Below are 22,498 nucleotides of genomic sequence, written 5' to 3'. Positions count from 1 at the left end.
GCCAACTACCAAGCCAGAATTTGGTTTAAGCCAACTGCTGAGTTCACAGCCATTGGGTGGAGCAGGGCAATGGCTGAAACACTATGATTTAGCTTTTGATAAAGTGGATAGAATAATAATATTCATTTAAAGGAACAGAAGTAAACAAATATAATCCATCCATTCATTCACTGAATTTTTACCTTATGTTTCCTGCTAGAGCATTCTGTGGCTTACTTAGGCGGTGGAGCTGATTTGGGTGACAGGGAAGAACGGAGTGAGCTGTTAAGGGGTGGTCACACAGTCCTGAGGTAAAAGCCTCCAAACAGTCCCATCTTCATGTTTAAGATGGAACAAAAAGAAACCTGGATAGGCTTTCAAGGTTCTACTAGTCTACCATCCGCAATGAGGAGCAAAGCTGGAAACTCTCCCATGCCTGTTTCTTCATCTTGCCAGAATAACAGAGTTGGAAGGGATCTTGGAATCTTCTAGCCCAGAGGTCACCAACCTTTCGGACCTCAGGGACCACTAAATTCATTATTTTAAATCCTGCGGAGTGCGGACCACTAATATGATCTGCCTAATGACCGGCTGGGGGGGGGCGTGGCTAGGTGGTCATGTGACTGGGTGGGCATGGCCAACTCAGTGTCATGTCGCAGGAGGACGGGGCGCCTCTCCGGCCTTTACTTGCCCATCCCCTCCCAGTCACTCCTCAGCTACCCGCTGGGGCTCCTTGGGGCCCCAGCAGGAAGCAGTTGTTGGAGCTAAGCCGTCCCCATGCGAAAGAGTTGGCAAAACAGCTGGCTCAGTTCAAATGAATCTTACCGAGAAGGAGACTCAGCAGAAGCACCTCACTGAGGACTAGGAGCATAGGCTTTCCAAACAGAGGGAAGACCTGCAGGAGTGCAAGGCCAGGTACTGGCACCTGGAGGCTCAGCAGGCTGAGATGGTCAGCCAGTTCCAAGCCATGATGCAATCCCACTGGAACGAGGCCCTCCGGCTCTTCGCCAGCAGCCCTTCCCTCCAGCCTTTGCCCAAAGCCCCACACCAGGAGGCTAAAGCAGGCCCCAAGTCCAAATTTCTGCCCTCTTCTGACCCACACAAAAAGACCCCGGAGGGAGGAGAGACTCTGCAGCAACACAAACATTCATTGCACACATCCGGCCCAGGGGCCATAGTTTGAGGAGCCCTGATTTAGTGCAATATAAAAAATGCAAATGATTTTTCTGTGGACCACCAAAATTTTCTTGCAGACCACCAGTGGTCCACGGACCACCACTTGGTGACCGCTATTCTAGGCCAACCCCCTGCTCAAGCAGGAAACTGTTAGATATGGGCTAGACTGAAGAGGCAGGACAACAATAGAAGGAAAGGATTTCTTTATTTAGCTCTGAACAAAAGACTGCCGCCCGGTGTGCCTGCTGTTCTTTTTACAGGCTGCTGTCCACCATTTCAGCCACTGACAGCTGTTCATTTTCCCGCCTGGAAAATGAACCAATGGGGGGAGTCTGACATCACTGGCTTTTCCCCATTGAATATCTAACAGAAACCCTATCCCCTTTTGGACAAATGGTTGTCCAAACTCTTCTTTAAAAACCGCCCACAACTTCTGCAGGCAAGTCAACCCACCTTCGAAAGGCCTCCCTCCATTTTAATCCTACAACAACCTTGTCAGCTACATTTGGGATGGGAGAGTGAGTGGACTGCCTGAAAGTCATCTAGTGATTGATGAGAATGAGAATCTGAGCCTGTATCTCCCTACTCCTAGTTCCACACCTTCACCACCCCCTCCATAATTTTCCTGCACGCTCCAAGGCTTCAAGGGACCCAAAGCCAATGAAGGGAAGCCATACACTGAATAAATAATAAGGGGAGAGAAAACGTGATGATCTCAGTCTCGGTGTAAGGGAATTGGAGAGAAGGTGGGAGCTGAAATTGATCTTTTACCAGTGAATCTCCCAAAGTTTGGATCTAAAGAACAGATCCTGACGTCTATCTTCAATCAGAATACAATGAACCAGCCTCTTTCAAAAACATGCTTCTTCAAGCTGAGAAAACAGAATCTTGTCTTACCCGCTGTACCCTAGGGAAAACTGGCAACCCTTCAAAGCCATACCTAGCTTAAGCAAGCTCTGGTAACCTCCTTCCACTTCCCTGATGGCAAGCACGTTTTTCTCAGGATTGACGCAAAAGATTTTTTTTTTTTTTTTAATGTGGCTGCATAGGGCGTGTGCTTCACCCGAGCTCACTTCTGCTGGTGCACAGACACACAGACCAATCCATCTGAACAGTACCGCGTGAGTACAGCAAGCTGACTTGAAACAGGTTGGACATAATGAGGTCACAGCAGAAGCACCGAAGTTATAAAGTGCCCCTTAGCTCTTAGTCATTTACTTGATGTGGATATCAGAACAAGGAGTAAGTCTTCAGAGTCCCCGGGGTTTGGTTTGGTTTTTCTTTTGTTTGAACCAAGTAGACAGCCAATCAAGAACTACCATGGGATTAGTAAGATATTCATGTGAATAATTCACTTTAGAATTAAACAAGAACAAAGAGAAGAAGTGACCTGCAAAGACCTAGCTGGCTGGGGAATTCTTGGAGTTGAAGTCTAGACATCTTAACATTGGCAAGGTTGAGAGAGACTGGTTTAATGTGTCGTACAATGTATGGTGTGAATGCCACCAAGCCAGAGTTGGTATTCAGCAAGTTCTGACCAGTTCTGGAGAACCGGTGGTGGAAATTTGGAGTAGTTCGGAGAATCGGCAAATACCACCTCTGACTGGCCCCGCCCCCATCTATTCTCTGCCTCCCGAGTCCCAGCTGATTGGCTGGGTCCTCCTTTGTTGCTCTGCACAGGAGAATGGAGCTGGAAAGCAGGGCAGTGGGGTGGGGAGGGAATGGAGATTTTACAGTATCCTTCCCCTGCCATGCCCACCAAGCCATGCCCACCAAGCCACAACACACCACGCCCACCTAGCTACGCCCACAGAACTGGTAGTGAAAAACATTGAATCCCACCACTGCACCAAGCCATTAACATGATGAAGAAGACTGCTGATGGGTGACCCATATATCTGCTTAATCTATTGCTGGAATTATAGGTGAATTCCAGGTCTGTGCTTCGTAATTTTTTCCTCTCAACTGAATTTACTCTAAGCAGCACTTCCGATAAAGGACACCTTGTGGCAAAGAATTGCTTGCAGATATTCTGCCTGTCTTCTTCTGCAAAGAAGGACCCAGGAAACTACTTAGACAAATCTTTAACATACCTTAGATCCAAAAGTATCAACATTGCTTTTTCAAAAGGCAACTGGACTGTTGTTTTTTTCCTTGAGTCCAGTTGCCTTTTGAAAAAGCACCTTTGAGACAACTGTGACCTGAATGACTAAGAATCTCCATAGATATCAAGATACAGAATTAACACTGTTTGGGCCCCTGAGAATGGCAAACTACAGTGGGCCCTCTTTTGCAAGGTTTTTAAAATGTCCTTGTGGATCAAGGAGGGGGAATCTATCCATCAAGCAGAACAGGGTTTATAATAATTGGCATGAAGAAGGCATGGTTTAGTCTGGATTTTTCTATCTTTTCATAGGTTTGGAAAAGGAACCTTATGCTATGACTTTTTAAAAAGCAGTTTTAGGCTATTATTATTTTTCTTGGAAGAAGACTAAAATCTCAATCCTCCTAGTTGAAATTGCTGGATTTACTTTGAATAACAATTCTATTCAAGAATAATTGGAGGAAAGCAAGTTTGTAGTGGCATCTGAGTTTAAAGGTGGTCTACCTTAGGCATTAATTGACTTGCTTTTCTTGGTGTGTGAGAGCTTGCTTTGTCATCTATTTTCGAATAATATTATTCAAATATTATGGAGTAGCTAAAAGAATAGATAATTACATGGGGCATCATCACATGAGTGTGACCCTTAATGTTAGTAGAACATAGATATCCTCAAGTATGGTCAAAAAATGAAGATGGCACCAATAAAAGAACAATTGAATCTCTGCCCATTTTTAGACATCACATCATCTTGATTTTTTTTTTAAACATACTCTGGACGTCCTTTTTGGATATAAAATCCTGACAGAACACATCCAAAGGATAAAAAATGTGCATTTTATTATCAACTCAAAAGTAGAAACCCCATTTTACACATGAGCAAGTAGCATAATTTTATATATAAGGAAATTCCACATTTAAACGGAAAAATCACACATTTCTATCAAAGTGGCCTGTAGCAAACTCAAATAAATAGTGAGCTGATTTATGAGAAGAAAAAGTACAGACAGAAAAGCAGACGAAAATAATTACTATCCACTTGTTAAATAGGTAGCTTTTTGAAACAGGAGATGTCATCCACTTCTCCGGGTATAATCCCCTAAGCATTCTCTGTCTCGTAGAAATAAACATGTTTTTGCTGCAGAATTGCATTCTGAAACCTTCTAAAGTATTCCTTTTAAGCAGAATCAAGCCTATACAAATATAATCTTCTGCAATGAAGGAACGGTTGCCAAGTTGTACTCATTTCAACAGAGTTTAGGCAAAAATTCCTAAGGCTCAACAAATGCTTGTGTTTGTTTTATTAATAAGACTGCTTTGTTTTGTTAATTCAGAAAGAAGTGCGAGTAAGCAAATCTCATTGCAAACATGTGAGGCGAGAGTTCTCACCTTTTCCCTTTTGAGGATCAATGATGCTTTTCCCATAGGATCAATGAAAATCTTTCTCCTCCCCCATTGATATATAGAAAACAACAACTTGCATTAGTGGCAGTCCCTAAACCAACCAAAAACGAAGAAAGATGTAGAGTGCATTTTTGAAGGGAAAAAAAGGTAAGTAGACAAGAGCTTCCTCACTTCTCAAATGTGGAGTTTGTCATCCTGAAGATGATCAATGGATTATCTTGTGACATAAAGGACCTCAGATAGCAACTGGAAGGCAAATGTTGGGGTTCAAGCAGAAGGCTGTCTAGAATCAGGTCCTTGTGATTTGTTTCAATGATGTTTTCATTCTGATTCAGATGTCTTTCTGGCCATATTCAAACTGGGTGGAGAGTTGTCTGGGAGAGGGTTCAAGAGGTCAGGTGTCTTCGTAGTTGCTTCTCCAGAGTTGCTGTCTATTAAGGAGGTCATTAAACAGTTCTGGTATTGCTCCTGTGTGATCTGGATTAGGAAGAGAAAGCAACTATTCAGGAACTTGCCACCGGCCAATCAAAGGCATGGGATAATTTGGGAGATGGTGCTCCAGAGGTTTCTCCCAGCTACTTTGTGGAGGAACCAGCCAGACATGAAACCAGAGAGGATCAGAAAGTGGCGATCTAAGCTTTTTCTCTAGTTGAGAAGAAGCTCTGAGGCAAATGGACCAAACAGAAACCAAGGAGATTGACTGGGTTGGCTTAGCATGCGAAGCCATGATTAGTGTAGCCATGGTTTGTAGAATAAAGATTTAGCTGGAGTCAGACATCAGATGAAGCCCAAACTAAATAAATAACATGCTTCATGTGATATGAGTGTAACCACTGAGCCACATATAGACTGGAAAGGTGGACCGGACAGCAAAGCTGCCAAACCAAGCTGGACAAATAGAGAACTGTGCCAGATCTCTAAAGTTATGGAACTTGTGCGCAGAGGGAGGGCATCGGGTTGAGGAAAGTTTTCTTGTAGAAATATGCTAGAACTGGAGATTCAGCCTTCATACAAATCTGCCACTATAATATTTTGCCTGTCCCTAAATAAGGGAGGGAACTAGTAAATCAATTGAATGTTAATTATGTTCCTTAGAATTGGATAGAAGGCAATCGTTGATAGAAGTGAGTAACCATTGGTTCTCCAGATGTTTCTGTTGACACCGTTGAGCAATGTCTACAAGATCATGGGTTCTCTTAATCTGATCTACAATTACTGGGCTATTTACAGCTTAGGACAGATTTCTGAGTCTCACACAACTGGCTCACCTTGATATACAGCAGGTCACTGAGGGCTCGGACAGTGAAGTCAGCCATATATTGCAGGCTGGTGCTGGGGAGAACCTGGTTGGTGCTGATGCTGCTAATGAAGGCAGAACTCGTCTGTTCATAGCTCTTCCGGCTGATGCTGCTCAAACGAGCTGCAGAGCTGGCCTCAATCCCTAGGCAGTGTAGACAAGGAGACAAGAATTGTATCCTCTGCTTCAATCCTCTCTCCAACTTGTTCGTCGTTGTATTCTCCTATCCAGTGGTGGGGTTCAAATAACTTAACAACTGGTTCTCTGCCTTAATGATTTCTTCCAACAACCAGTTCACCAAACTGCTCAGAAAGTTAACAACCGGTTCTCCCGAAGCAGTGCGAACTGGCTGAATCCCACCACTGCACCTATCCATCACTCCAGACTTAGTGTGATGACCCGGGGTGTGGCACAAAGGCAACACAGTCACATAAGTAAGAAAAGTCCCTTTAATACCTCCAACTTTTCCACCAGTGTCCAGTTAGTTACCTTCGGCTGGAGACAAAACTCTCCCAAGAACAGTTTTTAAGTGGAGGAAATTCAGTCCGAAACAAAGTACATACAAACTGTAAATAAAAATCCACACAAACCACATTGCAGCAATTAACTGGACAGGGCAGGATAAAGAATTGCAGACTTCAAAGGCCAACAAAACACACACAATTGGGAAGACGCCAGGGACCCAGATAAGCCTCGATAAAACAAAATACAAAATTTGTTTCCAACAAGTTGCTGTGCACAAACTCCCTTTTTAAACACTGTGTTCCCAGCTGCAGCTAATGAAGGGAATCAGGGCCCTTTCCTCCTCCGTAAGCCACGCAACTCACATTGCTCCCTTCTCCGTTCCTCCCTGTGTGCTCTAGGATGAAGAGGGGGTGGGCCTGGATCTTCCTCTGAATTCCCTCTGCCTTGCCCTACCTCTCCCCTGCTCTGCCCAGCCGGACTTTGCCCTTCCCCAGTTTCTTCCACAGCCAACGGAGCCACACTCCCACTCCCTGTCAGCTGCTCAGCCTCCCCCTCATAATCAGATTCCGACAGGGGCATGACTCTAAGCCTTTTCAACTGGGGCATTTACTATGTACTAAAGTATGGTTTATTTAAGCTTCCTTCTCTGAAGATGCCATGGTCCCTTTAATTAGGTTTATAAACTATAATGACTGGATTCACACAGCAAAAGCAGGCCAATCCTTTGGGGACTGAGCAGGGTGGGGAAATGCAGACATTGACTAGTTGGGCTCCTCAGAGTTTCAGGAAGAGCTTCTCCAGCTCTTGAATCACCCAGAGCCACAGAGTCGCTTTGAAATGAGATGGGCAGTAAATAAATGTAATAATTAACTAAATTACAGCCTCTTTGAGCAAATACAGGGGCAGCCAGATTTTCTAGCTACCACAAGTTCCCCCTTTTCCCCTTAGCTATCTTTCAAGATGTCAGAGAATGATTAGGACTGCAGAAAAAACAACTACTACCAACCTGCCTTCAATCGAGAACCTGTATACTGCACGAGTCAAAAAGAGGGCTGTGAAAATATTTACAGACCCCTCACATTTTATTTATTTATTTATTTGATTTGTCAATCGCTTACATAAACTGTTTCAACTCCTTCCCTCAAAACAACGCTATAGAGCACTGCACACCAGAACAACTAGACACAAGGACAGTTTTTTCCCAAACGCCATCACTCTGCTAAACAAATAATTCCTCAGCACTGTCCAACTATTTACAAAGTCTGCACTACTATTACTATTAATCTTCTCATCACTCCTTATCACCCATCCACTCCCACTTCCTAGTATCATTCAATTGCTTATTGTACCCTATGACTATCATTAAGTGTTGTACCTGATGATTCTTGACTCTTGATGGTTGTATCTTTTCTTTTATATACACTGAGAGCATTTGCACCAAGACAAATTCCTTGTGTCCAATCACACTTGGCCAACAAAGAATTCTATTCTATTCTATTCTATTCTATTCTATTCTATTCTATTCTATTCTATTCTATTCTATTCTATTCTATTCTATTCTATTCTATTCTATTCTATTCTTCAAGGTGGCTTTCATGAAGAAGACAAAGTAAAACACGCAACACTGTTTTTTACTTTGGTTGTTAAAACTCAGTTTGCACAACAGATTGAGTTTTAAGCTCACAGCTGCTTTTGCAAGATAGGCAACCATGCTAATTGGTTCCAATTGACAAGATATTAACTTGTTTAAGGTTCATCTGGTTAATTTTGGAAGGGTTTAGCATGCTGTATAACTCCAACTTGCATCTTTTGATGATGATACTGTAGGAAGCCCACCCCCTTCTTCTAGAAGAATGAAATATTTTGGGAAATATTTAAAAAGGCAGGATAAAATATCTCTCCTAAAGGAGAAATGGGAAAAAAAATCTTAAGGGAGGCAGACACCAACCCCAGTTTCTCTGCCCCAAGCAGAAACTGAGCAGGCCAGCTTTTAGAAATGCAGATTTGGTCATCCATTCAGAAAGACTGGGTCAAGACAGAACCTCAGAGAAGCAACAAATAAAAAGTTGACAAAATTAGCTCAGACAAACACCTAGGATGTACACTTCTTCTTTTGCCTATAGAGCCAGCCATGACCCCTACATGACCCCCGTAGGAATCCAGAAGGTATAAAATTCCACCCACTTTCAACTCCATTTTGTCAGCTGTACCAGAACCACAAACCCTGGTGTTTCTTTCACCAATAAACCTTTCTTTCCAATCAGCCTCCAGCCTCCATGTTGTTTCCAGTGTCTTTCTCGCAGCTTGGAAATGAACCAGGTGGGTTTTTCTTCCAACAATTCAATGCATTGTGCAAACATGAGTTAATTCAATCACTGGCATAAGAGGGTTGTGAAAATGCAGCCTTTGTCTAGCTCTTTTCCAGAAAAAAATTGGACCCTTTGTCCGAGATGAAATAAGATCTCCTGTTGGACTAGAAGACTTCCAACCCTAGGGTTCTGTGATTGTTATACCCTGAGCATAGTGATGGCATTCTACCGGTTTGGCCTGGTTCTGTCGAGCTGGTAGCGGCAATGAGCAGCAGAGACTGAACCGGTTCTCTCCCATGCTCTGCTGTTGGGCCTACCCGCCTGCATGGGCTCCCATTTCACCTTTATCCCCTGCTTTTGAAGTGCAGCTGCTTCGTGTGGCACAGCACATTGCCGTGGGCAGCTGCTGAAGCGTCAGGGAGAGCGCAAGATTGCAAGAGGTGACTCAAAACGCCTCTGAGTCTGTGCATAGTGTGCACTTGGGGGGGGTGCATGCGCAAAGTGTGTGCGCACGCACAAAGCGTGCCCCACCAAGCCACGCCCATCGAATCGGTAGTAAAAATATTTCAAACACAACACTGCCTATGCTCTGTCTTACGTATTGGCAGAAAAAATCAGAAAATAAAATACAGGCTGAATAGTCAAGACCCTGTTGAGGATCCAAACTCTGTCAAGGACCTTGGAGTACTCATCTCTAATGATCTAAGTGCTAGAGCCCACTGTAGCTACATATCCAAAAAGGCATTAAGAGTTGTTAATCTAATCTTACGTAGCTTTTTCTCTGGTAATATTACACTACTAACTAGAGCATACAAAACATTTGCTAGACCAATACTCGAACACAGCTCATCAGTCTGGAAGCCACATTACGTATCTGATATTAACACAGTTGAGAAAGTCCAGAAATATTTCACAAGAAGTGTTCTCCGCTCCTCTACTCATTGCACAATACCTTACGCCACCAGACTTGAAACTCTAGACCAGGGGTCCCCAACCACCGGGCCGCGGACCGTGCCGGCCCTGGAGCACTCTGTACCAGGCCGCAAAGAAAATAAAATTTTTTTAAATGGCGGCTTTTTCGCCTTCGGTGAATGCTGCTGGGATCAGGGATCAAGGACACAAATGAAAGAAGGGTAGGGAGGAAGCAACCAAAGCCTGTCCTGCTCTCCGGCTCAGCGGCTTCGGTTTCCTCCCGCCTCGTTCCTCTCTCAGTAGCTCTCTCGCTCCTCCATCAGCCCAGGAAGAAACTGCTTCAAAGAAGCCGGGGCGGGTGGCTTTTCCTGTCGCCGCAGCTCCTCCGAGCGCCCGTTCACCCCATCCATCCCCCCACCGCGCGCGGTTCAATCCAGTGCTCCGTTCTGCCTGCCTGCCTGCCTTCGTTTCTGGTTGATTCGGAGAAGCTTCGGCTGATAAAAAGAGGCAAATAGTTATTATTCTCAGCCAAAGCTGCTCCCAAACAACCAGAAACGCAGGCAGGCAGGCAGGCAGGCAGAACGGAGCACTGGATTGAACCGCGCGGTGGGCGGGTGGGGGTGAACGGGCGCTGGAGGAGGTGCGGCGACAGGAAAAGCCACCCCGGCTTCTTTGAAGCAGTTTCTTCCTGGGCTGGATGTTAGAGGTCCATCATAGCTCTGAATGATCCCTAAACAAGGACTACAGGAGCTTCCTAGGGAAAACACACTGACTAAATGCTCCTCATTCAATTCCTGTTTTCACCAAACAGAGATAAGAGAAACATCTGCATGAAATTTTGTAGCTACACAGCTGGGAAAGACCTAGAACTAGAGAGACTGCAGTCAGGTGTCTTTAATGCTAGTTGTAGGGTAAACATAAAGTTTTGGGAATGGAAAATAGAAAATAGAATCTCCCCCCCGCCGGTCCTTGAAAAAGTGTTTCTGCTTGAAACTGGTCCCTGGTACAAAAAGGTTGGGGACCACTGCTCTAGACCTAGAAAACCTAGAACTACGCCACCTCCGGTCCGATCTAAATATAGTATATAAAATCGTACATTGCAATGTCCTACCTGCAAATGAATACTTCAGCTTCAATCATAACAATACAAGAGCACACAATAGATACAAACTCAAGGTAAACCTCACCAAACTTGACTGCAGAAAATACGACTTCAGCAACAGAGTGGTCAATGTTTGGAATACTCTACCTGATTCTGTGGTTTCTTCCTCAAACCCCAAAAACTTTAACCTTAGACTGTCTACTATTGACCTCACCCCTTTCCTAAGAGGTCTGTAGGGGGCGTGCATAAGCGTACCAATCGTGCCTACCGTCCCTGTCCTATTGTTTTTTATTTTTCTTATAAGTATCTGAATCATGTATTCAAAACTATATTTATTCTTATACCTGTATCTTGTAAGCGATTGACAAATCAAATAAATACTAAAAATACTAAACTTTTTAAAGGTAGAGAATTAATATGTAAATGATGCTACAATTCAAACCACCAGAGGGCGCCAGATAGCATTAGACTTACCAGTGTCATTGATTAATCAGCAAAGAATCTTAAATCACATCAAAGATATGGTACGATACTGGTAGAATCTTAGGCCAAGGACAGCAATTAAACCTTATAACTTGGATGAAGCTTCAAAGCTCATGCTATAAGAACAGGGGTCTTCAAACTTGACAGCTTTAAGACTTGCAGATTTCAACTCCCAGAGTTCCTCCTCCAGTCATGTTAGCTCAGGAATCCTCGGAGTTGATGAAGACCCTTGCTATAGAATTGTGGGGTTTTTTTGTTAAAAAAAATTACAAACAGCTGTAGTTTCTATCACCCCCTCCCCCACCCCATAAATGTTAGGTTTGCTCTGCCTTGGGCCCAGAAACAGAGAAAGCCCATACAGTACAGATAGTCCTCAACTTATGACCACAATTGGAAGCAGAATTTCAGTTTGTTAAGCAAGGCAGTCGTTAAGTGAGCCATGTCCCAGTTTACAACTTTTGTCCACAGTTGTTAAGTGAATCATGCAGCGGTTAAGTGAATGTGAGTTCCCATGTTGACTTTGCTTGTCGGAAGCCAGCGGTGATCACAAGACTCTAGGATGCCATTATAAATACGTGCCAGTTGCCAAGCATCTTAGTTTGTGGTCTTATGACTGTGGGGAAACTGTGATAGTCATAAGTGTGAGGACCGGTTGTAAGTCACCTTTTTCAAGGCCCGTTGTAACTTTGTACAGCTGCTGAACAAATGGTTGTAAGTTGAGGATTACCTATATGCTACGATGGTTGCTTAGTAAAATAGGACAGGGAAAAGAGAAAGAATAGAAAAATAGAATGAGCTAGAGAGAAGAGAGGAGGTGTGTGGAGAGGGAGGGAGGGGAAAGTGGGGTGGAGAGGGAAAGAGAGGGAGGGAGGGAGGGAGGGAGGGGGGGAGGGAGAGAGAGAGAGAGAGAGAGAGAGAGAGAGAGAGAGAGAGAGAGAGAGAGAGAGAGGAATTTGGTCTAGTGAGAGAAAAGCTACTTTGGTCTTGTGGTTAAGGCACCAAGCTAGAAAAACGGAAGATTGTGAGTCCACAAGCCTTAAAGTTGCCAAGGTTGGACACAACTGCATTAGGCAAAGCACACAGGTGAGTAGAGAATGCAGAGCGGCAAATTACCTGCTGGGATAGATGGCCCAAGAGCCATGAACCCGTAGTAGGAGAAGGGTCCATTCTCAAACTTCATGTTTTCTTTACATGCTTCTACCTCTACTTTCCCCTGGAATAGAGAGAAGGTTATAGTCGGGAAACCATCCTGGCGGTGAAGAATTGAACTGGGCTGCACCTGGGATGACAATAGCACTTTACCTGAAATATGGAAGTGGGGCTCCTGGGCCACCCAGTTGCAGAGGTGGTATTCAGCAGGTTCTGACCAGTTCCGAAGAACTGGTAGCGGAACTTTTGAGTAATTCAGAGAACCGGCAAATCCCACCTCTGACTGGAGATTTCCTTCCCCTGCCACGCCCACAGAACCAGTTGTAAAAAAAAATTGAATCCCACCACTGGAGGGAATGGGATTATACAGTAACCTTCCCCCAGGAGTGGGGAAGGAATGGAGATTTTACGGTATCCTTCCCCTGCCACGCCCACCAAGCCACGCCCACCAAGCCCACGCCCACCAAGCCATGCCACGGCCACAGAACCGGTAATAAAAAAAAATGGATTCCCACCACTGCCCATTTGTATTAGTGGAAAAGGCCTATTCATGAGGCTGAAGGGAGAAGAGAAGACTGCATGGTACCTGCAAGATGAGGATGAAGTAATCTGCCATCTTATTCCGTGTGTACAAGTAATGGTGGGGGGAGTCCTTGAAGTTCTCGTCAAACTTCAGCTCACAGATGACATCTCGGTGCTTCAGCAGGCGCAACAGGTATTTTTCAGAGATGAGGCTGGGGCAAAATTGCAGGATCTCTGCAGGATGGGGGAAAGGCCATAGGCATGAGTGTTCCCAAGGACATCTCTTCCCGAGAACTAAAGTCTCAGGGCATAAATATTCCTCCAAAGCTGTAACACACAGTAAGTAACAGAGTTGGAAGGGACCTGGGAGGTCATCTATTCCAACCCCCTGCTCTCGCAGGAGACCTATACTATTTCTGATCGATGGCTATCGATGGCAGTCTCTTCTTTAAAAGCCTCCAGTGTTGAAATTGAACACTTTATTTCAGCTGCTGAAGTAATAAAGTCTTCCTGCCAACTCAGATAGAGGTTGTCCTCAATTTACGAGCACCATTGGGATCGGAATTCTTTACGCTAAGGAAGATGGTTCTTAACAGAGTCATGTCCTATTTTACCACCTTGTTTGCCCGGGGGGGGGAGGAGAGGGAGGTTAGGTGAATCACTGCCATTATTACCAGAATCACATGATCATTCAACAAACCCAGCTTCCCCTATTCGCTTCGTTTGTCAGAAGCCCCTGAGAAGACGGCAAATGATAATCACATGGCCCTGGGGTGAGCAGTCATCATAAATACCAAGCGTCTAAATTTTGATCGTGTGTCCGTGGAGATGCTATGACAGTTGTCCAAGAACTGGTCATAAGTCACTTTTTTCAGAGCCTTTGTGACTCAGGATGGTTGCTTAACAAATGGTTGTAAGTTGGGAAGAAGGCGGAGCCTCCTCACTGACGGACGGTAGATCGCGACTCACTGCGGCTATGGTCCGTGCTCTTTCGTTGGAGAGCCCCAATTATTATGATTAGGGGCTGAAGCTGCCTTGGAGGGGCGGCAGAGTAAGGGGAAGCCGCAAGCCAGGTTGAGGGGAGCCGCATCTCCCCCCCCCCCCGGGCTTGGTTTTTTTCCCCCCGAAGACGACTGCAGCGGTGGTTTAAAATGGCCACCCTGAAGAGGACGACTCAGCTGGATTAAGATTTGTGCAGGAGGGAAAAAAGAGGTGGATAACATCTGAACCGGGACAACTGGGCAATACAACTAAACAAAAGTACCCCGGGATTAAGGTAACATGGAATTTTTAAGAAAAGAAAAGTGAGCGGCGAAATTACAAAGGGACAGAGAGAAAAAAAAGAAAATATTTTTGACAGCTAAGCGGGGGTTCGAACCGGGAAAGCAAGAAGCTGGAACTAAAGATTTAACAAAATTGGACTAAAATATTTTGGGAATAAACAGGCATAAAATAAAGCTGGACTTAAGATTGTCAAAAAAATAATAATAAATTGGAGACTGGACTGTGCTGGAATATTGAGGTTCGAAAAACCCTAAATAAAAAAATAGGGGAAAAAGGTGAAGACTTTGTATAATGGAGAGTGTCACCTTTTGACAAAAACTTGAGCTCAAACAAAAGGGAAAGCATCCTGTTTCTGAATGAACTTGTGTGGATATAACATTACAGAAATATTGAAACAAAGTAAGAATCTTAGAAAGTGAAAGCAGAACCAGAATAAAGAAAAAAGCAAGGAAAGACTGACTGTGGGGTTGACTGATGTTTTTGGTATAGACCCTGGGCTGGAATAACTGAAAACTTTAGAAAATTGAAAGAAGAAAGAAGGAAAGTAAAAGTGGTTTTTTTGTGGACTTTAACGATCATAAAATATAAGAGTGTGTAATGATGATATCTCTTTGGGAATTAAAAATGGAACTTAAAAATATGAGAGAATTACTACAGGAAAGAGGCGAATCACTTTGCTCTGTGTTAGAAAAAATGGAAATGGAGATTGAAGAACAAGAAGAAAGCTTCAGAGGAGGAGGAGTCGACTCAAGGAGAAGACATTTTAAATAGACAATTAACACAAAGAACGCTACAAAGAAGTGGGGAAAGAAGGAAGGTTAAAAAGTTGAGACTTAAGAAGGCAATCAAAAGAGGGGATACCTCTTAGGAAGGGGTGAAGTCAGGAAAGGCAGAAAGACACAGCAGAAAGGGGGAAAGGAAGATATTAAGAAAGAGGGATATAAACTGGAATGAGAAAAGATATGGGGAAAAGAGGAGAAGCAGTAAGAAACAGGTGCATGAAATAAAGAAATACAGAAATAGTAAAATGTTGAAAAGAAATTGTTTTTCAGAGATAATGGTTGATGAATTAAAAAGGGGATTCTGCAGGGTGACAAGGAGTAATAAGAATATTTCTGCAATTAAAAATATTTAGAAAATAGGGTAATATAGATATTGATAACTCTTATTAAAAATCAAGGGGGGGGGGGAAATATGCTGCGGAATCCAATTGAAAAGATGTAATGATTATTATTGTAACTTCTTAAAAATAATGGTTTATTGGGAATCAAGATGAGGGAATAAAGGTATATTTTAATCATTGAAGTGTCACACTCAAAACAGTAAAAGGGGGGAAACCTATACTTGTTTGTTTTTGTTTTTTAGTGTTAAAATTTGTATTAATCTAGAATTCATAAAAAGAATGTGTAATGGAAAGGGAATATGACAAACTAAAGAACCAGCTAAATTAATAAGTTAATACAGACTATTAAAAGCAAGGAGAGACATTGGTAACTTTATTATTATTATTAATTATTATTATTATTATTAGGCAAACACATATTGTTTATCTTTATTTTTAAAATAAATATTAAAGGATTATATTTGAAATAATTGAAATGAAACAAAAAGATGTTTCGACTGAGATTAATGAAAGAGGCTAGAATTAATGTGTTTGTTTCTCTCCTTACTGAAAATTTGGAATGGAAAAGGTAATAATAGAATTAAGTAAGCATATATGAATGTATAATTGCTGTCATATTTGTATGTAAAGGTGATGACCCGGAAATATGTTGCCCACTAAAAAGAGATTTTTGTTTTTAAAGTGAAAAACTGAATAAAAGTTGTTAAAAACAACAACAACAACAAATGGTTGTAAGTTCAGGGCTACCTGTTCAGTGCCAAGCATTGCCTCTGTTCCATTTATGCTGTTGCCAAGCAGAGCCAATTGATGAGTGATGAGTTGCTGTTGAGTTGCTGTTGCCAGAGAACTCTGTTATGGACTCCTGTGTAATGGAATGGGCACCTGGAGGAGCAGTGGGGGTAGCACCACAGAGAGAGGTCCCTGTCCTGAGCTGGATGGCAGGTGGGGGGAGAGATTCAGGGTAACCACACCCTAGAATCAGGGGTGGGATTCAATTTATTTAATAACTGGTTCTGTGGGCATGGCTAGGTGGGCGTGACTGGGTGGGTGTGACTTCTTGTGGGGGGTTTTTTGCAACCCCCTCCCTTTTTTGCCACCTGGGCCTCAGGGAAACCTCCTGTGGGGGCATTTTTGCTCCCAGAAGGCTTTCCTGGAGCCAGGAAGGCAAAAAACGGAGCACAATGGGGGAGCTCCCCCCGTCTCACCCCATGCCCCTTTTTGCCTCCTGGGCCTCAGGGAAGCCTCCTGGGTGAAGCAGTAAGACAGTGAGGGGGATCCCGGCACAGTTGATCGTCGGGACAGCTGATCGTCGGAACAGCTGATCGTCAGAACAGCTGATCGTCAGAACAGCTGATCATCGGGAGTGGTGGAAGAAATACCTTAAGGAGTGACTGGTTGGAGAAGAACGCAGTCAGTGATGGTAGGCATGCGCAATAAGGACTGACTGGGTGGGGAGGAGAGGGGTGGGGCCAGCCAGAGGCACGATTTGCCAGTTCTCCGAACTGCGCAGAATCATAACAACCAGTTCTATAGAACCTGTCTGAACCAGTAGAATCCCACTCCTGCCTTGAACAGAGGTGGGCAATTGATCTTCCCAAGGAGGTCACATGGGAAACTGGGATTGTTATGGAGGACCAAACCAATAGGACCAACCCGTTACTGTCAAGGTGCATAGGCACACACGCATGCAGAAATTGAAGGGGGGGGGAAATTACAGTCACCTTCAAAGTAAAAGCCATGGAGTTGCATTGCGTGCATGGCATACGCTGATTTATTTTTGACTTCTAATGTCTGATTGACCTCACACAGACCAGGCAAGGACATTCAAAGGACCGGATGTGGCCTGGGGGCTGTAAAATACCCTAGATGTTCTGAGGATACATCAAGTAGGGAAGAAGGTTATAACTTTAGTTCAGCAAGATTCTGTCCATTTGGATTTGTATTTTGTATTTGTATTTATTTGATTTGTCAATCGCTTACAAGATACAGGTATAAGAATAAATATAGTTTTGAATACATGAGATAGATACAATAGGACAGGGACGGTAGACACATTGGTGCACTTATGCACGCCCCCTACAGACCTCTGAGGTCAATAGTAGACAGTCTAAGGTTAAAGTTTTTGGGGTTTGGGGAAGAAACCACAGAGTCAGGTAGAGTATTCCAAACATTGTCCACTCTGTTGCTGAAGTCGTATTAAGCAAATAGAGGATTGGATTCGATTGGGTTTGGTGTGTCAGCTTTGGGCTTGTGCCTGATGTCCTACCTGTGGAGAGGAAGCGATGGGCAGCCAAGAGTAGCTGCTTGGAGATCTTTGCTTCGGCTTCATAATCCCTGAAAGCAGAAAAATCCCACTTCCTGAGCCCAGTGACTTTTCTTTTAGATCGATTGTCAACTGCAAAAGGGAAAAGCAAAGAAAAGGTCACTTACACATTCATGCAGGACACCCATGCTAGCCACTCCCTCTGTTTCACTGAGCACCACCAGGGTGGATATTGTCTAGGGGATGGAGTTGAAGTGGAGAGAACCGGATTCAAATCTCCACTTAACTGTGTGCGACTTTGGGCCTGCTACTCTCTCAGCCTACCCCACCAGGTTCAAATCCCATCAAGTCATATCTTTACTACAGTCATAGACCAACATAAGGTGGGAGGGTGGGTGAAAAGCTGTAGAGGATTCATCAGGAAAAAAAATATTATAAAAAATATATATAAAAAGTGAGAAGATATAAAAGATGTAGGGATGTAGTTCAAAGAATCTAAAAGAAAAAGTGGGATATAAATGCAATAAAATAGGAAATACAGGGAACTGTATTCCACAGTCACAAATATGATTTATATAGAGTGTCCTGATGCTAACTCAGGAGCATATGGAAAGGAATGAGAGTTATTTCCAGATGATAAAACTTCATGTGGACAGGAGGAGAAACCCATGTATTTTCCACCCCTTTGCATCAGTTTCAAGCAGTTCCAGCTAGATTGGAGGGAGGTGTTAAGAGGGGGTCTAGTTTAGAATCCTTGTGGTACAGAAAGCATCAGAAGCCTGACCTCCCACAGAATCCTTGAAGTTTTACCTGACCATTCCCAAGGGAATGCAGTTAGTCTTGCAAGATTCTTGTAACATAGGTGACTAGCAATAAAGCTTCTATTCACAAGTGTTCTGATTGTTTGCTCCTGGTAGTTCTCTTCCCTTTGGTTTGCTTAATTTTGCATATTTTTTCTTCATTATGCCTTCTGAAGTGACACAGAGACTGCCTATATTACATAAAGAAACTATGTTCCTGAGGAGCTTCATTTAAAGAAGCTGAATCTGGGGTAAGTTTCGACTTTTCTAAAACTCCTCACCCTTCAAAAGTGAGGCTCAGGTATATAATTATACAGGGTTTCTATCAAAACCATTTGCAGAAGAGAAACCATTAGCATCAGAAACAAAAAGGATGTTGTAGGATCTTCAAAGACTAATATGTTTATTATGATGATTACCAGAATCTTTTTGCTATAATAAACACATTCATCTTTAAAGTCCCACAAAATGTGTGACCGTTCATATAGAGTGAGATTCTGTCTGTTGTTGTCTCCCTCACATATTTGATTACAACCATTTTCTACAACTAATTAAGAATAAAACTAACCGTAAATATCCGATTCATCCACAATTTCAGACTTGATGATTTCTTCAATGATATCCTCCAAGGTTACTAAGCCTACCACTTCTGGTTCCTGATTAAGCTCATGCATCATTTGGACAATGGCCAGGTGAGACTTACCTGTGGGACAGATTAAGTTATTTTGTTGTGATCAGAGCCACATCAAAATAGTCCTTTAAAAATAGAATTCGGCTTTGTAAAATCTAGTAAAGGTTATGTCTGATGAACCTATTTCATGTCATCTTGGTTCAGAGCTAGGGGGCATAAAAGCTCAGTGGTTAAAGACGCTGAGCTGGTCAGGTGGAAAACTGACAGCCTGGGTTGAAAACCCGGGCACTGCACAACAGGAGGAGCACCCATTATTTGCCCCAGCTCCTGCCTACCGAGCAGTTCAAAAGCATTCAAATGCGAGTAGATAAACAGGCACCACTTCAACAAGAAGGTTACTGTGTTCCGTGCACCTCAGCATATAGTCATGCTGGCCACATGACCACAGAAACGTTTTCGGACAATGCTGGTTCCCTCGTCTAAGAAACAGAGATGAATATCATGCCCTGGAGTCAGACACAACTGGACAAAGGAAGCCTTTATCTTTACCTTTCTGGTTCAGAGCAGGGATGCTTATTGCCTTACATATTGTCTTACTACAGTTTATACAAACTCTTGCTTCTATCTTGAACATAGAAGGCACTTTGGATCAATATTTTAGACCACGGGCGTCAAACTCGATCACATCACGTGATGCATCATGAGTTATTGTGGTGTTTTGGGGGTTTGTGGAGCTGGGGTGGGGGTGGCCTACATGTGACACATCTGGCCCATGGGCTGCCAGTTTGAGTGGCCTGTTTTAGACATCTCTCTCTAGTCCTGTTCAATAATTATAGTATTAAAAATGATAGAGAAATTCTACTGCAAATATACATTTTACAAAAAAAAATTGTTACCGCTTTTTTTAAAAAAGTAGGACAACCACTTTTGCCTGTCCTAAACATCCCTTAATTGTTCTATTTTATAAACCATCCCAAAGCCGGCATGAAATCCACTCTGTCATTACCTTTTTTGAATTCTTCGAGCACAGAATCTAGCCTGGTGGTGTTGCAAACATAGTGGATTGGGTGACTGTAAAACTTGGTGATTGTCTTGAGTGGGGTGCGATCATCTGGATCGACAAATGCAAGATCTTTGACATACAGCATGTCAACAATGTTCGTCTTTTCCTTCATGTAGATTGGGATCCGGGTGTAGCCACTGTGTAGGATCTCAGTCATTGTGTCAAAGTCCAGGATGGCATCACTGCTGACAAGGAAGCAGTCTTTTAATGGGGTCATGACATTTTCCACTATCTTAGTCCTCAACTCCAGGGCTCCTTCGATGATATTCAGCTCTTCTTTCAACAAGTCGTTATAAGGCTGAGTCAATCGAAGCATCTCCATCAGTTTCTCTCGGTTGTATACAGTGCCCATTTCTTTCCCAAGGAGGTAGTCCAACATCTTACTGATAGGATAAGCGACCGGGAATGTGACTAGCATAACGAACCTGGTGATCAAGACGGTGTTGGCACCTACTGCCAAACCATGGCGGGAGCAGATGGACTGTGGAAGGATCTCCCCAAAGAGGACGATGGAAATAGTAGAGAGCACAATAGACCAAATGTTTTCCCCAATAACTGTGTCCAACAATATGGTGAGAGAAGAATTGACTAAAACGTTACCAATCAGCAAAGAACAGAGCAAATAATTCCCCTTCCTTCGGAGGGGTTCAATCTTGGTGGCATATTCCCTCTCCTTAGGCGTGCCACAATTTTTCACAATGCGCAATCCCATTGGGTCAAGGGCTATTAGGCCTAGGGTGAGACCACTAAACATCCCCGAGAGCATCAAGAGGGTAACTACCACGGCAATTTGAAGCCAGCGGGGTAGGTGCAAAGCTTTGTCCTCTATCACTCGGAGGAGCAAATGACTATCCTTGAGCAACTGGCGTGATTTCCCATGACGGTCCTCAAGGCACATCATGTAGTCCTTGAAGTGGATATTCTTCCGCAGGATTTGGACCTTCACAGAGAGTATGGCAGAAGTATTTTGCACACCATCGCTGTACGGCTGTATCAATAAATCGCTTGTTCTTTGAGGGCAGATTGAGAAGTTCCTCATAAAAGTACTCAAGGAAGTCGTCTCCACGAACCGAATCCTCCTCCAGCTGAATCTGTGGATGCCTGTGCCATAGATCCGAAGGTGGATCAGGCTTCCTTCCACCACTTGGATCATGCCCTTTTCCAAAATGCTTGTCTGGGCCTTGCTACTATTCTCCAGCCTCATGCCTATAATCATGGTGTCATTAAGGGGTGGCACTTCCTTCCCAGTACTATCTTGCCACGGGAAAAAGAAAAGAAGCATAAGAACCTTTGGAAGCATCAGTACCAGATCTGTGACCTAATCGCTTCCTTTCTGTCACCCACCAAAACACCTCAACGGATCAAGTCTATGAAGAATTACCTTTATTTAGTGTATCCATGGATTCCCTCCAGTTACTCATTAAACCACACACTAACTGGAGCTGTATATGTCATAAACCTATGCAGACCCGCCCACTTCATTTGCATTCTACATTCTTACCTGGCAACTTTGAATCTCACCACCATCATCAAAGCCCCTTGCAGTAGATTGGTTCGGTCTGAGTTGAAGGCACCAGAAATTTCTTCCTTTTTTTTTCAAAAAGTTTTTTTTAATTTTTAACAACAAACATAAACAAACATAAACATAAAACAACAAATAAAACCTACTTTCAATTATACAGAGTGTCGGTTGGTACATATTTCTTGTGCACAATATCTATAGTCTTTTCCTCTTAGGTTTACATTCTTATTGCATTAATTAACTTTCTATGACATATCATATTATTATTACATCATCATTAGACTTTAATTTCAAATCCACATTATCCTTTTGAGCAAATCTCAGTTCTTATTCATTTTTATTCATGTTATATAATTCATTCCAAAATAATCAATTGTAACATATCATTGCTCTTCAATTTCCTATCTTTCTATCTAACCATTGGTAAAATAAACCCCATATCTTATAATACTGTTTTTCTTCTTGGCTCTTTGATTGCTAATGTTAATCTACTAATTTCTGCACATTCCATTATTTTCTTAATCACCTCCTCCTCTATCGGAATTTTCTCATTTTTCCAATTTTGAGCAAATACAATTCTAGCTGCAGTTAAAACATTAATAATCAGGTATGTCAATTCTCTGTTGTAACCTTCAGATAAAATTCCCAATAAAAATGTCTCTGTTTTTAAGTCTATATGCTGTTTTGTCATTTTTCCAGCCATGTGTGTATTTTAGTCCAATATCTTTGAGCTTCCGTACATGTCCACCACATATGGTAATATGATCCAGGTATCTTTGATGACATATCCAACACTTCACCAAATTATCCTTGAATATCTTTGCTATTCTTGCTGGGGGTAGGAGCCATCTACCACCTAGGCACCAGAATTTTCTATGTTCTGAACATGTTGAATGTTGTATTTTACAGAAGG

General features: G+C 43.0%; 1 protein-coding gene across 3 annotated transcripts; it reads right to left on the bottom strand.

The window, feature by feature from the left end:
* Positions 1–4,080: 4,080 nt before the first annotated feature.
* Positions 4,081–21,383, bottom strand: LOC113417638 (metal transporter CNNM4-like). Of its 3 annotated transcripts, XM_026676135.2 has the most exons (7): positions 20,007–21,383; positions 18,938–19,072; positions 17,573–17,701; positions 12,964–13,133; positions 12,342–12,441; positions 5,929–6,101; positions 4,081–5,137 (listed from the first exon to the last, which is right to left on the bottom strand). In XM_026676135.2, exons 1-7 carry the CDS (start codon positions 21,361–21,363, stop codon positions 4,982–4,984), a joined length of 2,220 nt encoding a protein of 739 aa, XP_026531920.2. In that variant the 5' UTR covers positions 21,364–21,383; the 3' UTR covers positions 4,081–4,981. The 3 variants fall into 3 exon arrangements, with proteins under 3 accessions (XP_026531920.2, XP_087826789.1, XP_087826788.1); XM_087970663.1 differs by lacking the exon at positions 5,929–6,101 and having other exon boundaries at positions 4,087–5,137; XM_087970662.1 differs by lacking the exon at positions 12,964–13,133 and having other exon boundaries at positions 4,087–5,137; positions 17,573–17,640.
* Positions 21,384–22,498: the final 1,115 nt, after the last annotated feature.

This window comes from Notechis scutatus, chromosome 8 (assembly GCF_049901735.1).
Source record: "Notechis scutatus isolate UNSWTSFEM ecotype Mainland chromosome 8, rNotScu1.2, whole genome shotgun sequence".
Classification (NCBI taxonomy): domain Eukaryota; kingdom Metazoa; phylum Chordata; class Lepidosauria; order Squamata; family Elapidae; genus Notechis; species Notechis scutatus.
This window is presented reverse-complemented; position numbering and strand designations above follow the sequence as displayed.